This window comes from Lampris incognitus, chromosome 11 (genome assembly GCF_029633865.1).
Source record: "Lampris incognitus isolate fLamInc1 chromosome 11, fLamInc1.hap2, whole genome shotgun sequence".
Classification (NCBI taxonomy): domain Eukaryota; kingdom Metazoa; phylum Chordata; class Actinopteri; order Lampriformes; family Lampridae; genus Lampris; species Lampris incognitus.
This window is the reverse complement of record NC_079221.1, coordinates 16,483,336-16,500,664: the sequence shown is the minus strand read 5'-3', so window position 1 is coordinate 16,500,664 and position 17,329 is coordinate 16,483,336. Positions and strand designations below refer to the sequence as shown.

Below are 17,329 nucleotides of genomic sequence, written 5' to 3'. Positions count from 1 at the left end.
ATATATATATATATTCCCATTGAGACACAGAGAACATTGAAGGACACGGGGAGTCAGAATATAAAATAATGTCCTGTATAACAAGGAACACTTTCCTAATGAATCCAGTGTGCTGTTAACGTGACTTGTGGGGGGGGGGGGGCTGTTGTGACAGTGAATGTCGACAGAATTTGCTGTCATCTTCAAAATCTTTTTTTTAACTCCATATTTAAGGCAGCCAAGCTCTGAGAAATGTGAAGTTGCAGGAAAAGCAGGACTTGTGCTTTAAGGCCTGGCACGGCATATGCTACACTTGAAACTCCCGTATGCATATTGCACAAATATGCACAAATACGCAAATCATCTGTAAGACTCGACGGTCCCGTTTACATCCTTCATCAGCTGTCATATTTCCCGTACGTTCGAGCTGCACGTAAGGATGCCGTTCACGAGACAGCCGCGCGGGTCGCTCAGTCATGACGTGTGGTGTTCATCAGCGCTCATTTTACCCAGCGATAACGTCGAAGACTTTTTTTTTTTGGAGTGAAGAACCTGCAAGTTCCTTCACAGCTACAGGTGAGCGTACTAGAAGGCGGTGACAACAAGATTACCTAACTATTTATGTCTGCTGATGTCTTCAACCTCTCAATGGCAACCTATTACTTCCAGTTGACTTGTTATGCCCTGGATGAATGGCTTGCAGAAGAACGTCAAGAGTTTATAGAGGCTAAGCCGACACTGTTAGCCACTGAGGTGTTGCACCATAGATAGCGTAACTGACGCACATGACCGTGTCTGATAATCAAAGTCCGAGACTAACTTGCCAGTTGAACACGCCGTCCATTTATTGTTAGTGTCCATTAAACTCGAACCTTCCGGGCAGAACACCTAACCAGACAAAGATTGGTTCCTATTTATACAATCGCGCGCTAATTGGCTCCTACACACCGGCCCCTAATTGTGTTGCAGACAGACATTACAATTCAGTTCAAAACAATAAATGGACGGAGTGTTCAACTGGCAAGTTAGTCTCGGACTTCGATTCATCAGACACGGTAATATGTGCGTCAATTACGCTATCTGTGGTGCAACGCCTCAGCGGCTTAAAGCGTCGGCTTAGCATCTATAACACAAGTCAATAACTGTTAACCTTCCGGGCGGAACACCTCACCAGACAAAGAGGTTCCTATTTATGCAATCGAGCGCTAATTGGCTCCTACAGAGTTGGTTATATCACATCTGAAATGACATATATTTATTTGGCTCTAGAGTACAGTACAGTTGTACGAACATTAGTAATGTGAAAACTGCTGTAAACAGCAGTTTACAGCAGTTCACAACACTTGCGATTCAATCTGAGATGCAGACAACACAGGCTCATACCCACTAGCCTGCGCCTGTGTACCACAATCAAAGGACATAGAGCAGACAGAATCATAGAGAAGGCACAGAATCAACTCCTGAATGAAAGAGTGAGACAGGTCCATTTCACTTTTGAAGGGCTGAAGGAGAAATCTGACCAACTACTCCAGCAAGTAACATCCCACTTGCCTGGTGCAGTCTTGGAGAGGATCACTGATTTCACCAAGAAAGCCCAACTATCTCAACACCACAAAACCAAAGAAAGGCAGACAAGGAAGTTTCAAAACTTACAGTGACGAACCAACAACACTAGCCAAGCGGATATACTTACCTGGAGACAAAAGACAGAACATCCCACACAAAACGGAACGCAGAACAGATGGATCAAGAATCTGTCGGACAAGGTACTTTCACAATCAGAGAAGGAGGTCTTAGCCAAAGGACTGAACTTCGCCTCGACACCCAAACAACTACCTATAGTTGACCTCATCACATCCACAGAATCAGCCATAAGGAAAAACAAGCTAACGGAAACCGAGGCGGAACAGCTTAGGTTAAAGGTATCAGCAGCTCTGTCCAATGCAAAACTCCCTCCTTCCAACCTAACCATGGAGGAAAGGAAAGCCGTGACAGCCCTGAGCAAGGACGAAAACATCACTATCCTTCCAGCAGATAAGGGGAGCTGCACGGTTATCTTCAACACAACAGACTACCACACCAAGATCACATCATTACTCAGTGACACCGACACCTATGAACCTGTGAGACGCGATCCTACTAGTGGTTTTACCTGTGTTGGATTATGGAGATCTTTTGTATATGAATGCTTATGCTCAATGTCTCCACGCGTTAGACACTGCCTACCATTCTTCTTTGAGATTTATTACTAATTGCAAATCATTGACACATCACTATGAGTTGTATGCTTGGGTGGGATGGCCTGCTCTGGCCATCCGAAGGCTCAGTCACTGGTATACTTTTATATATAAGGCAATCCTCTGTCTACTGCCTTCCTACATTTGTGACTTAATTGCACTGAGAAGTGTTGGCCCTTACTCCTTTTGTTCTCTTGACTATGTGTTGCTTTATGTTCCATATGCCCGCACTGAATTGGATAAAAAAGGCTTTTGTTCATTCTGCACCTTTAACCTGGAATATGTTGCAGAATGACTGGAAATTTACAGAGTTAATCTCACTGAGCCGTTTTAAATCCAAATTGAGAAGACCCTGGCAATTACGAAAGGCTGGCCATATCGATCATTAAGCATTTTAGAAGAGATTTAATTAGTTTCTAAAATTCTTCAAAAAATATAATGTTCAATGCAGGAAAATTATAACCATAAACATGACTTAATACAAACTGATCTGCTATTTCAATGACAGGCAAAATCCAGTGGCCTTTTGAATCACTCCTTGATTCTAAAATTTTACTTTTAAACTTATCTTTGAGGATGGCTATCCCAGCAGAATGGTTTGAGCCATGTGACAGCCAAATCTCATTGCCCCACTGATTCTTCAAAGGTTTCAAATCATCTGGGTATGAATGACATTACTGTAACAAGATCAGATCAGTTTTAACCTCTTTGCAAAACAAGATCTTTACCAAGTCACATAAACCTCTTGTGTTTATAAACACCATCAATAACTCCATTGAACTACTCAAAAGACAGCTGACAACATCAACCAAGTAATAACAACTCCTATATCAAATCCATTAACCTGTGTAAATAATGAAATTCATTTTAATGTTGTGCTTAGTGCCAAAAAGGCTATTTTCTCATGTATTCTCCTTTAACATATACACTAGGATAAGGTATAGCCAAACATATGCCTGAGCAAAAATGTTGATTAAGAATAAATCCCTTCAATGATAAATCATACTAATAATTTATCATAAACATCTTAGTTGATCATAGTAGCCAAACATAACAGCATTCAAAGTGGTTTGATGCAAAATTTCCTTCTCTGGTCATTCAGTCAGTAAAGTTTTTAATCCAGGCCGGATCTTTTTTCTGCTGACGAATGCCTTTGGTCCCACGAAGTATGCCCTCTGACCACATCAATTCCCTCAACTTATTTCTCTCCCAGCTCAGGGGCAACTTTTTGGCGGATACTTTCTGTTTCAAATCCTCACCCTCTTGTTCATCCACACCATACAGACGCAGACGCCATCTCCTTTTGTAGCGTTCAACTCTGCCATTCTGTCAGTTATGGCGCTGATGTCATTTTGATGCTTTTTATATATTTCCAGCAGCATGTTCTTTTCTTTTTTAATGTCACCGATTTCCCCATGTATAAATTCTGTTGACTTTTTAAGTTCCTCAGTGGTGTTGGTGTTGTCTTTTATCATGTTTTCCAGCTTGTCTGCTCTTTGATTTATTTTGATTGTGAGGACACTTATTATGTTCGCCTGTAGTCGTACAGTGAGAGATCATTGGTGTTGCTCTTTTTAGGAGCTGGGCTAGACAATGGAGAGTCAGGTAAAGGCTGTAGGACTGCATCTTCAACTTGATCCATGTTTTTGAAGCAAAGTTCATTAATGCTCACCTCAAAGTAGGAATGTTCATTTACGATTACTTTGTTGTTCGGCGTTGTCGGCAACTTGGATTTTCTTTTCCTGCTGTTGGGTTTAGGACCGCTCATTTTCCCACTGTTGGGTTTAGGACCACTCATTTTACTTTTTTTCAAACACTAGCTAGCTGAGAGAAAAAAAAAAAAACTGTTAGCCTCGGTGTAATCCCACACAAATGAGGAGTATCCATAGTCTGGTAAACATATACACAGGTTCGCACCAGCTAGAGATGAATAAAAGTCATCATTTAAGATCATAGCGACTTTAAATTCATAGTTTGGAGTTGAGTTGTTTGGAGACGTCACGGGAAATGTGTTACATGGACGCCATTGTGGCTCCTCCCTCCCGAAGCATGGTCCATGGACACTCTCTTCCACATTCCGACTTGGCCAGCTTGATCATTTCCGGGCCACCATTTTCACTCAACTCTCGCTCACTACAGACGATGTCGTCAGGAGATAGACAATAACCAGTATGCTGTAGTGAATACATACCCCTCAGCGTTTAACACACAGCCAAAATGGGAGAATCCATGTAGACCAGGGAGGTCTCTCAGCCATTATTCATCCCTCCACCAAGGAAAAGGAAACCCATTTCTTTGTAAGAAAGAAGAGTTGCCACAAGGACAGACACAATGGATAACACCAGCCTAGTTCCAATGCCCCTCAGAATACAGGTAGCTCACCAGCCCATGATCCACAGTCTTCAGGTGCACTGAAAAAATAAGTGTTGGATTTACATAAAAAATATGTACATTGGTTGCACATATTAGCTATGTTTTCTAAAAACAATTTATTTATGTTTATGAATGAATGTATTTGTTTACTTATGAATTGTTATATATACGAAATGCATTTTTGTAAACTGTACAACCCCACCTCTCCCCTTTTTTCAGTGTACGATGGAGATAGCAAAATATCTGACACGCAAAGAGCTTGTGAGTAGTGAGTTATCACACTTTGATGACCGTCCTGAAAGCTATAGAGCACGGAGGTCATATTTCTTCAATACAATAAGAGATGTGGATCTTACTGCTGCCGAACAATTAGATCTGCTCTCAATATGGCTTGGCAAGGAATTGTCACACTTTGTCAGGAATTTCAGAGCAGTTCATGTTGGCAACCCAGAAACAGTTTTGAAAATGACCTGGGATAGGTTAAATGAATCTTATGGCGCACCAGAGTCATAAAAGATGTTCTGCTTAAGAAACTAGACAGCTTTCCCAGGGTTTCAAACAAAGAGAATATCAAGTTAAGAGAGCTTGGGGATCTCTTAATGAATCTGCTCTAGGCGAAAGAAGATGGCTACCTTCCTGGATTGGCTTACTTGGACATAGCTCGAGGCATCGGCTCCATCGTGAACAAGGTGCCGTACAGCATGCAAGAAAGATGGATCTATCAAGGCTCGAAGTATACAAAATACTTTAATGTCTCCTATCCCCCCTTTGCTTTCTTCACCCGTTTTTTCTGCCATAAAGCAAAAATAAGAAATGATCCCAGCTTCACTCTTTCCAACAGCAGCTATTCTCAGATTGAGAAACCTTCTCCTAAGCGCGTGAATTTCAGAACCTTTGTGTCAGCACACAAGACCAATGTCACCCCTGTTGCAGCTCAGAAAGAAATCATGACCAAGGATGACCCAGCCAAATACTGCTCCCTCAATAACAAGCCACAGCCCTTGAAGAAGTGTTGTGGTTTCAGGTTGAGAACCATCGAGGAGCCGAAAGCTTTTTTTGAAAGATCAAGGAATCTGCTTCTAATGCTGCTCATCAACTTCACATTTGGCCCGTAACTGCAAAGCTGCGTCAAAGTGTGATGAGTGTAACAGCGATGCTCACAATACGGCCTTGCATTCAGGCCCACTGCCATGGTCACCTAAAGCCTTTAAACCTCCTTCAGAGCATGGCGGGGTGGAGGAAAAGGAAGATGTTCTGTCAACACTCGCAATCGGTTCTCTGTGCACCAAAGTTTGTGACAGGAGTCTTACCACAAAGTCCTGCGCAAAAATATGCCTCGTGGATGTGTATCCTGGAGGACACCAGATTTCCATCAGGATGTATGCTATGCTCGATGATCAGACCAACAGAACCTTGGCCAGGTCAGAGTTTTGGCATCGACGGTGATAAATCATCCTACATCCTGAAGACCTGTGCTGGCAGGACAGAGAGTTCTGGCAGGAGAGCGACTGACTTTCAGATTAAAGCATAGAATGGTGGTGTCAGCCTCACACGTCCAACACTACTTGAATGTAATGAGATACCTGACAATTATGAAGAAATACCGACACCTGAGGCTGCTCTCCATCAGCCCCATCTCAAGTGCCTTGCTGCTGAGATCCTCGCTTTGGACCCTAAAATTCACATTCTTCTACTGCTTGGGAGTTGACATCACAAGAGCTCATAAAGTGAGGTATCAAATCAGCGGTCCCAACAATGCACCTTTTGCCCAGAAGCTGGACATTGGATGGGTTCTGATTGGTGACGTGTGTTTGGGAAAGGCACATAAGCCCACTGTGCAAAGCTTTAAGACACACATCCTTGAAAATGGAAGACCTTCAGTGTGCAGCCCATGTTCAAACCATGCGCAAGTAAAAGACAGTCAGTTTCAACTCAGAGCAACAGTATGGTCTTTCATCTGGTTTCACAGGTCGCAACAACAGTACCAAGAAGGAAGACAGCCTTGGACTCACTATCTTTGATGTTCAGAGAATCTGATGATCCACACAGCCAAAGCAATGGCGGTGTGTGGCTTCAGTGGACAACCCTGCTGACCACGCATCTAGATCTGTCCAAGCTCCCAGCTTGCAAAAACCAACTAACTCACAGGACCAGCTTTCTTGTACAACCCAAATCAAAGCCACTGCACACCTCAGGAAGTCTTTGAGCTGGTTGATCCAGACTGTGACACAGATATCCGGCCGCAAGTGACAAATTGCACCACTACCACCAAGGACAAGCAGTTTACCCCTGGAAGGTTTGAGAGATTGCCTTCTTGGAACTCCCTGCAAAGAGCAGTCGCTACTCTTATTCACATCACTCATTCCTTCAGGTCTGGGACTCAACTTCCTACTGTGCAGAGGTTGGCATTGGTGTCCAAACCCCCCCTCTGTGAGTGAGTTATCCACGGCAAGGAAAGTGATAATTCAGGATGTGCAGAAGGCAATTTTCTCTGGAGAGATGGACACGCTGTCTACTGGAGATAATGTCCTCCAGACAAGCTCACTTTTCAAGGCGAACCCATTCTTGGTTGAAGATGGCCTACTCAGGGTTGGAGGCAGGTTAAAGCTGACAGATCTGAACAGTCCAGAAAAGAATCCTCTCATCTTGCCAGGCAAACATCATGTATCCACATTACTCATACGACGCTATCACAATCAGGTGGAGCATCAAGGTTGTACTTTCACAGAGGGAGCTGTTCGAGCTGCTGGAATATGGCTGATCGGAGGCAAGAGGTGCATAAACAGCATCCTTCATGATTGTGTCCCTTGATGGAAGCTCCGGGGCAAGCTAGAAAGGCAAACGATGTCAGATCTACCAGAGGAGGGACTCAGCACCTCCCCACCTTTCACGTACACTGGTTTAGATGTCTTTGGCCCCTGGACAGTGGTTGCACGGCGTACGAGAGGTGGTCTAGCATACAGCAAGCGCTGGGCCATACTCTTTACCTGTATGAGCACTCATGCAGTTCATATTGAAGTGAACGAAGCTATGGACACTTCTAGCTGCATTAATGTCCTTAGGTTCTTTGCCACCCGAGGACCCTCTAAGCAGTTGCAGTCTGATTGTGGAACCAATTTTATTGGTTCCTGCAACGAGCTTGAGTTTTGCAAAATGGTCAAGGAGTCAAGGGTTCAGAGGTTTGTGAACAGTAAGGGTTGCACATGGGACTTCAATGCACCACACACTTCTTACATGGGAGGAGCATGGGAGCGTTTGATTGGAGAGGCACGGAGAATCTTGGTTTCTATGCTGGCACACACAAGCTCTTCTGCTCTAACTTATGAGGTTCTGTGTATCTTAATGATGGACGTAATGGCCATTATTAACTCCCGGCCCCTGGTCCCAGTTTCCACTGATGGAAACTCACCTCTAATACTTACTCCTGCAATGCTCTTAACTCAGAAAGTTAGTGCACCTCCTTCACCTGGAAACTTCAATAGAGAACATCTCTATCAACAGCAATGGTGCCAAGTGCAGAGTCTCATGGACCAGTTCTGGAGTCGCGGGAAACGAGAATATCAGACACTTCAAATGTGACACAAATGACAAGATTCATGCCCTAACATCCAGGTTGGCGATGTTGTACTGCTCAAGGACAGTCAAGTAGCCCGGAACAACTGGCACCATGGCACTTGTTTCAAGCATCTTTCTTAGAGATGATGGAAGAGTTCGCAAAGTTGAGCTCAAGGTGACCAAAACGGGGACAACGAAGAGGTTCCTCAGACCAGTAACTGAGATCATACTTCTTCTTAAGAAGTAGGGCTGGATTCAACTTTGTACATTTTTAGGTAACATGTATGTGGAATCTTGACAAATTCCAGGCGGGGGAGTGTTTTGTATCCCAAGTATACCAGATATAACCTGCTTTTGGGAGCTTTTATTTTGAAGGCCAGTAGTGCTCCCTTTGCCCTAAGAAAGGAAATCGGCCATTTTAGTTTGCCAAGAAATCAGCAAGACATGTGGCAAAAGCATCCACTGTAATTTTTGCTTCTATCTTGTGTTGCCTTCGGAAGTATTGTCTGTGAGTAGTTGTCCATCACATATTGTAGTTTATTTTTCTTTGATTATTTTTGGGAATTTGTGTGGTAGAGATACACAGGGCCTGATCTGAGATGAGCATTTGTTTTTGGTGTGCAAAATAGCTTAGCTTACACTGTTTAGCCTAGCTTCACGTAGCCAATTGTTTGTTTAGCCAAGGCCTAGCCTGCTATTTTTTAGGCTAGCCTAGTTTAGCATACGCTATTATTTGATGCAACTGTTGAATGTAAGTTGTATTAATGTCTATGTATGCCTATGTTTAAATACTGCTTTATTGTTTTTATTTTCAGTTTTATCTCATTCATTGTGAATGCAACAGTGCCGCAAAATAAAGCACTAGGAGCATAGAGTGCTACTCCCTGACTCCGGTATTCATTTTGATGGAGTTTGGCTGGCTGGCTTAGTTGTGTTCCTTTCCTCTTTACACACAATGAGAACAGTACAGCCATTGTTGTGCCATATTTTCTCCACTTGTTGATGCTTGTCTTCACTGTGTTCCATGATATATCTAATACCTTGGAAATTCTTTTTACCCCTCTCCTAATCAACAGTGAGACCCCATTCAGGCTTTGTAAGCTCTTTGTTGATCATGGGGTGGCATGGCTCAGGCAGCCCCGGTGGCATGGATGGGCATTGTGGGTTCGGGCCCACCCACTGAATCACCTGTGCCCTGGACAAAGCCTCTGACCCCTCAGTCCGACTAGCTAAATGTAATGGACATTAGGAGTTTCCTCCAAAAAACTGTAACTGGGCCTTCAGAGGAGAGCTGTACAGAGGAAACAGGCAGTGCAGGATGTAGGGCTATCAGTTCGGGTCAGACTGATGTGAAGAATAACCCCACTGAGGCTAGCATTCATGCAGCCTTATTATGTTGACTTATTTTGGCTTTGGAAACATGCTAAGAGTTCACAAAAATAATATTGTTCGGTAACAGATGTGTGAGTATCTCTTATAATCTAGAAATTAGTAATTACTGGGGTTGAATAATTTGCAAGGCACTGTAAATGCAGTCCATTTACCATTTACTGTTGCTTTTGCAGTTGGATGCAACCAAGAATATATCAGGAAAATCCTACAGGAACAGCTGAACTTTATTTGGGGTAAATCACAGTAACTTTAATTTATGACAAGTGTATACTAACTACTATTTAACATGAGTTTGAATGTGATTGATTAATTCTGAACACAGCCACATCCCTGAATGTGTGTGCACACTTGTGCAACCAAGATATTGCAAATTTTGTATTTGTATATTTTTTTTTCGTAAAAGGTTTTAGCTTGTTTTTCACTTGAATTTTACAGGTTGTAATTTCACATTAAACATGGAAAAAGTTCTGACATGATTTATCTTGGTTTCATTTTTTTACATCACAAAAACCTGCCATTTTCACAGGGGTATGTAGACTCTTTATAGCCACTGTATCTGTTCAGGGTCCTCAGTCTTTACAAGTTAAAGGTTTGGGGTTTGGGAGTTAGGATCAGATTGGGTTGGGCGTGATAGCTCTAAGAGTGTGAAATATGAATAGATCCATGGTCTGGATACATCCTGAGTCTTCTCCAGACCCCCTGCCTCTGTAAGTAGACCCCGTTTAAAGGCCAACTGCTGTTCCAACAGCACTCTCTGTCTGCATGGAGGAGAAAGAAAAAAAGAAGACGAGGGAAAAGAAGGAAGATTAAAGGAGACAAGAGGAGTAAAAGAAAAAGGGAGAGATGTGGTGGGCAATCGTACATTTCTATTCCACTCCTAGTGAAATCAATGAAGGGGAAAGATTAAAATTCAAACCTGTTTTGGCTAGGGAAACATTGTCCATCTCACTCTCTGACAAACACAATGTTACCTGGCGAATTGCTCAGCCTGTATGCGGGACTCCTCCATGGCAAACAGAGCAGCCTCCTCCCCTCTCCTCCTCCTCTCCTCCTCTGCTCTCCTCCTTGCCTCCTCCTCCTCTTGCTGTCTGCGGAGGTACCCCATCCTCTCACTCTCCTCCATCTCCTGCAGCCTCCTGCTTTCCTCCTCTCTCCTTCTTTCCTCCTCCTGATGAAGGCGCTCCCGTTCAGCTAGATGGGAGACAGAATTTAAATTTCTTTAGCCTTGACCTAAGATATAGAACTGTAATGTGACCACCCACTTTTTCAACAGCTCTGGTTCTGGAAGTAAATGTCCCTTCATTTTCTACAGACATTTCAGAAAATCCTTAGTTTTAAGCCTTGAACGAATCCAACCAGCGATGAGTTGAATCACAGCTTTATAACAATTAATTCCCAATAAATAAGACAAAGGTACAAGACTGTATTCTTAACGTCTTTTTTTCCTCTAACAATTTTTAGTGATTTTCACAACACATTTTTAGGCACATACACATGAATATATATGGAACTACATAACCATAAACACATTATACCTAATCCATATACATAGATTTGTACAGATTGCATATATAGCTTGCCATACATATTATCATAATACACACATACATATAGAAAAAAGAAAAAAGGAAAATAAACAGACAAAAAAAAAACAAAGAAAAAAAAAAGGGGGGGGTTGTTCTCTGCTGCCTCAATCTAACTCTAATCTTCCTTATTGAGTGGGATTTGTAAGCTCTTGTAATAGTCGAAAAAGGGGGTCCAAATCTTCATAAACTTTTGTATAGAGCCTTGACGGGAGTATCTGATTTTTTAAAGTTTCAAAAACTGCATAATGTCTTTAATCCATCTGGAAAAATTAGGCGATGCTTGTTGCTTCCAGGAGAGAACAATAAGATGTCTAGCAAGCAAGGAGGTAAATGCTATAATTACACGTGCTTACCTTTAAGGGTTCGAGTTTCAGAGCAACACCAAATAGGGCACTTACGGGGTTAAGGAGGAATGTCTTTTTGAAACATCTTGCTATAGGCATTAAAAATACTGGTCCAAACTGTGTTAAGGTTAGGGCATGGCCAGAACATATGTGTGTGATCTGCTGGTTGACTCTCACAGCAAGGACAGGAAGGGTCTGCATTAGGAACAATTTTGGCCAGTCTAGCATTGGTCAAATGTGCTCTCAAAACAACCTTTAGTTGCATTAAGCTGTGTCTTGCACATAGCGAGGAGGTACACTACCGTTCAAAAGTTTGGGATCACCCAAACAATTTCGTGTTTTCCATGAAAAGTCACACTTATTCACCACCATATGTTGTGAAATGAATAGAAAATAGAGTCAAGACATTGACAAGGTTAGAAATAATGATTTGTATTTGAAATAAGATTTTTTTTACATCAAACTTTGCTTTCGTCAAAGAATCCTCCATTTGCAGCAATTACAGCATTGCAGACCTTTGGCATTCTAGCTGTTAATTTGTTGAGGTAATCTGGAGAAATTGCACCCCACACTTCCAGAAGCAGCTCCCACAAGTTGGATTGGTTGGATGGGCACTTCTTTGAGCAGATTGAGTTTCTGGAGCATCACATTTGTGGGGTCAATTAAACGCTCAAAATGGCCAGAAAAAGAGAACTTTCATCTGAAACTCGACAGTCTATTCTTGTTCTTAGAAATGAAGGCTATTCCATGCGAGAAATTGCTAAGAAATTGAAGATTTCCTACACCGGTGTGTACTACTCCCTTCAGAGGACAGCACAAACAGGCTCTAACAGGTACTATTTAATGAAGATGCCAGTTGGGGACCTGTGAGGCGTCTGTTTCTCAAACTAGAGACTCTAATGTACTTATCTTCTTGCTCAGTTGTGCAACGCGGCCTCCCACTTCTTTTTCTACTCTGGTTAGAGCCTGTTTGTGCTGTCCTCTGAAGGGAGTAGTACACACCGGTGTAGGAAATCTTCAATTTCTTAGCAATTTCTCGCATGGAATAGCCTTCATTTCTAAGAACAAGAATAGACTGTCGAGTTTCAGATGAAAGTTCTCTTTTTCTGGCCATTTTGAGCGTTTAATTGACCCCACAAATGTGATGCTCCAGAAACTCAATCTGCTCAAAGAAGTGCCCATCCAACCAATCCAACTTGTGGGAGCTGCTTCTGGAAGCGTGGGGTGCAATTTCTCCAGATTACCTCAACAAATTAACAGCTAGAATGCCAAAGGTCTGCAATGCTGTAATTGCTGCAAATGGAGGATTCTTTGACGAAAGCAAAGTTTGATGTAAAAAAAATCTTATTTCAAATACAAATCATTATTTCTAACCTTGTCAATGTCTTGACTCTATTTTCTATTCATTTCACAACATATGGTGGTGAATAAGTGTGACTTTTCATGGAAAACACAAAATTGTTTGGGTGATCCCAAACTTTTGAACGGTAGTGTATGTATTAGGCCAAGTGCAGCCTCCCAGTCATCATCCATCATTTCCCCTCCAAAGTCCTCTTCCCAAAGTCTCCTAACAACTTGCAATGAATGAGGGGAGATATTACTTATTGTCATAAAGAATTGATATTAAGCCTTTGCAGTGTGGGGATAAAGAAAGAATGTGATCGATTGTATTGTTTGTTGGCAAATTTGGAAAAGAAGTAATGCTTTTCTGGGCAAAGTGTCAGATTTGGAGATATCTGTGAAAGTGAGATTTTGTCAGATCGTACATTTGGGAAAGTTCTGTAAATGAACCGAATTTTCCATCGACGTATAAATTAGAAAGTGACTTGATTCCCTTTGAGAACCAAACTCCAAAGGTAGAATCAGAGAGACAAGGTGGGAAGTTGTAATTATTTTGTATAGGGGTAAGTACTGATGTCGTATGTGTAAAGAGGTGAATGAATAATGGAGATGGAGACAGTATCGTCGGCGAACACTCGAATAACGAGCCCTATTCCTAAAACACCTTGTAACATGTAACTAGTGCACCCTACCGGGACTTCCAAAGATAATGCTAGCCAGCTATCACCACAGTATGCAACTTAAAATGTCTCTTAAAATGTGACCAAATTCTAACTGAATGGCACACTATTGAGTTGGAAGAAAATTGGCTTTGAGAAGAGGGGGAGGAGGCACAAATTAAGGAGCGTAAATTAAATGGGCTGGAAGCGTATTCCGTTTGTACCCAGGCCTCACAGCTGTCGTCCACACACTATCCCATCCAGGATATTTTCTTGATATTACAAGCCCAATAATAATAAATTATTGTAGAGCAAGGCCAACAAGCTTTTTAGGTCTCTGCAGCGCACTTCTTTTAATTCTATGTGGTTTACCGTTCCAAATAAATCAAGTTATACTCTTCTCTAATGAATTTTAAAAAATAATTCTTGACCAGAAAGGGGATATTTTGGAATAGGTAAGTGAATTTTGGTAATATAATAATTTAATAAGACTGACTTGTCCAACTATGGACAGGGGGAACTTCATCCATCCAACCATAATTTGTTTACATTTTTCAAATAAAATACCAAAAGTCTTCGTGAAAAGAGCTGAGAAAGTGGGTATGATTTCAACCCCAAGGTAGTTAAAGCCATTTTTGACTATCTTCAATGGGAAATGTGAGATAGAAATTAGGGTATCTGCCTGATTAAGGGGGAACATTTCACTTTTCTGAAAATTAAATTTTATCCTGAAACTTTTCCAAACTTAGTCAAAATATCAATAATGGGAGGGATGGAAGTTAAGGGGTTCGAAATATACAACAGAAGATCATCTGCATACAAAGACAGTTTATAAATTATGCCCGCATGTTCCACACCCAAAAACTTCCTAGACTGTCTAAGAATGATGGCTGAGGGCTCAATGGTAATAGCGAAAAGAAGGGGCGACAAGGGGCAGCTTTTATGAATACCCCTGCTGAGTGAGAAATATCTAGATTGTTGTCCATTGTTGTCCAAACACTCCATCATGCTCAATGGAGACCGACAAATAAAATGAGCTGGTATGATTTTTTTCTGTGATACAGCCACAGGAGACTTACACAAAGCTGAGACAATAGTTCCCGCTATTTTTGAAATGGTTCCTGCTATGGTTCCCACTATTTTTGGACAATGGTTCCTGCTATTTTTGAAATGGACAATGGTTCCCGCTATTTTTGAAACCAGCATACTCAAAACCCCCATGTACCCATTTTCATGCTTTTATCCAGATGTGCATGCTTTGAGTAAAAAATGCTACATATCCGCTCTGCTAATAAGGAAATCAGACAGTATGAGGCACACTGAATTGGGTCTTTATCCTTTTTGGTAGAAGTGCTTTCAATGCTAGTCATAGGGTTTGTGGAAGGCACCCCACTGGCAGAGATTCATTAAACATGGCTTGAAGCAGAGGGGACACGTTGGAAAGAATTTTTTTGTAAAATTCAGAGGTGACGCCATCTGGTCCAGGTGTCTTATTATTTTGTAAGGATTTTATAGCTTCTAGAATTTCTGTCTCAGAAATCTCACCACCCAGTGAGCAGTTTTGTAGGACCGAGACTGAGGGGAAGGTTAGGTTCTCCAGGAAGGAGTCAAGTTGTGGATGATTTCCATCACATTCAGAACCATATAACGTACTGTAATATTGCTTAAATATTTTGTTAATTTCTATCTGGTCCATTACCATTTCCCCTGTTTGACTGCAAATCTTAGTGATTAAGCGAGAAGAAGCAGCTTGACGTGTTTGCTGGGCTAGCAGATTGCCGGCCTTGTCACCCGATTCATAACTGTTGTACCGAGCTTTTGTGAGTAGATATACCGCCTGTCTGTAGAAAGTAAGTCATATTCTGTCTGCAGATGCAGTCTTTCTTTGAAAAGGGTTGGCGTAGGGGAGGAGAAGTAATTTCTATCAATGTCAGCGATGGATCTAGAGATATTATCGAGTCTCGAAGCTCTTGCTTTATTTACCTTAGAAGAGTATTCAATCATCTGCCCATGAAGATAGGCCTTGAGGGCCTCACATAAGGTTGAATGGGATGTTTCTGAGGAAACATTAGTTGCAAGAAAAAAACTAATTTGAGAAGAGACAAAGTGTATGCATTGTTCATCAGCTAATAAGAGAGGGTTGAGTCTCCAGCAAGAGAGGGCGTGAGGCAGTTAGGTAGAGCTAAACAAAATTAAATGGTGCCATGATCTGAAATAATACTGTGATATGAGTATCTTTTACGAGGGTATTAACTATTCATCCCACAAAGCATCGCAAATGTCATTGAATCCCTTTTCTCTCTCCTTCAAGTTTGCAATTGCAAACACTGTCTTGTATTATACTTCAGTGTTTTGTGACTTCTCCTCCCTAAAAAAAGGACATTATGCCTGACAGAGAAAACATGGCAGAGCAGGTTGTTAGCCGATGTAAACCATGTTACTTCACTACATTCTAGCTTTGAACCACGCCACTTTGGAGCAGTTGACATTTCCATGGTGTGGCAGAGTGGGGTGTGTCACTCAGCTGTCCTGAGTTAATCTAATTAACCCAGAAAGATAAATTGGACAGATAAGTTGGTTCCACGCCTCAAATGAAGAGACACCAGAGCCAGGGAGAGAGCTGAGGCTGTGGGGGATGCAGACCCACAGTGCTTTCTCCCCACCAAAATGAGTGTTTGAATGAGAGTTTGTTTTTAGTCTTTTAAATGGGTTTAACTGTGGTATTTTTAAAGTCTTGGTTTTAATAAATGGGCTGTTCTGCCCTCATCAACCATCTGTGTTCATTTTTCTGTGCCAGGGAGCCCTGGTTGTGACACAGATTTTCCACACATGATAACAGCAACATCACTGTTTGTAGGAACTTGTTTTAGGATTGTGGGTAGTATAGTACTTGTTAATTTGAGAGTAAAACACAATTTCTTAAAAACAACTCTGAAATCAGACTGACCTATGGCTTCTACTGCAGCATATAATATCGTTTTACAATCTGATGGTAAGTCTACCTTGTACAGTTAATACATTACGGCAATCAAATTCCTTATGGTGACTATGCATGGCATTTTTATTTCCAAAACACAACATTTCAGCTGTGTTTAGACTAGGCTGAGAAACGGTCACCAGCCACCTGACAAAAGCAAAAAATACTTGGTTGTGGCTGGTAAGTTTGTCCTGATTTCCAAAACATCAGGACCATCTCCTGTCTCACTGAAACGGACAGACCAGGTGACATTAGGAGATACCCCCTCCCCCCATATCACTTGTTAAGTCCAGTTGAAAATAAAAGAGGAGACAGCTTAAACAGGGAGTTTTAAACAATGAGACATTTGGGAAAGTTGTGTAAAGGGGGTGGGACTGAGCGAAAGGAGGCTGCTGTTGATGGTTTTGTGCTCCTTTTTTTCTCCTGTCAACCTTCCCGTGTTTTATACACCTCATTGTCTCATTTTGCCTAATCCCCCCTCTTTTCCTCTGTTCTCACCTGCCCTCCTCTCTTCCTCCTCTTCTCTCATCCTCCAGAGACGCTCCAGCTGTCTCCTCTTCTCCTCCTGCCTCCTTCTCTCTCTGTCTCTCTCCACCTGCTCCCGTCTCACCACCTCCATCTCCTCCTCCTCATGCCTCCTCCTCTCCTCCTCCTCTGCCAGCCTCTTCAGTCTGGAGGGAAAATTGAGTGATTCATTAAGTTAATTAAAAAGAAAAAAAATGGTCTTCTGACATAGCGATCAATGGAGTAGGACACGACTTTCAGGGCTCCTGCAATAATCTTCGAAAAAATCCTACCCAAGGCACATGTATTGTACTTTTTTGGTGTAAGTTTTACCCAGTACTTTAACTTAGACCTCTTACTGATCAAATGCTTCAAAAAGTCA

The 17,329-nt window shown here is 41.9% G+C and overlaps 1 protein-coding gene across 1 annotated transcript; it reads right to left on the bottom strand.

Moving 5' to 3' along the window:
• Positions 1 to 9,761: 9,761 nt before the first annotated feature.
• Positions 9,762 to 17,062, bottom strand: LOC130121070 (uncharacterized protein KIAA2012 homolog). Its single transcript, XM_056289904.1, has 3 exons — positions 16,942 to 17,062; positions 10,508 to 10,727; positions 9,762 to 10,294 (listed from the first exon to the last, which is right to left on the bottom strand). Exons 1-3 carry the CDS (start codon positions 17,060 to 17,062, stop codon positions 10,120 to 10,122), a joined length of 516 nt encoding a protein of 171 aa, XP_056145879.1. The 3' UTR covers positions 9,762 to 10,119.
• Between the last annotated feature and the right edge of the window lie 267 nt (positions 17,063 to 17,329).

Bases quoted from the DNA above. Each gene is read 5' to 3' on its own strand.
- LOC130121070 (XM_056289904.1), bottom strand. From the start codon at position 17,062: ATGGAGGTGGTGAGACGGGAGCAGGTGGAGAGAGACAGAGAGAGAAGG. The intron at 10,728-16,941 runs GTGAGAACAGAG...TCTCCCATCTAG, and splicing joins GGAGGAAGAGAGGAGGGCAG to CTGAACGGGAGCGCCTTCAT. The intron at 10,295-10,507 runs GTAACATTGTGT...TCCTCCATGCAG, and splicing joins CAGGCTGAGCAATTCGCCAG to ACAGAGAGTGCTGTTGGAAC.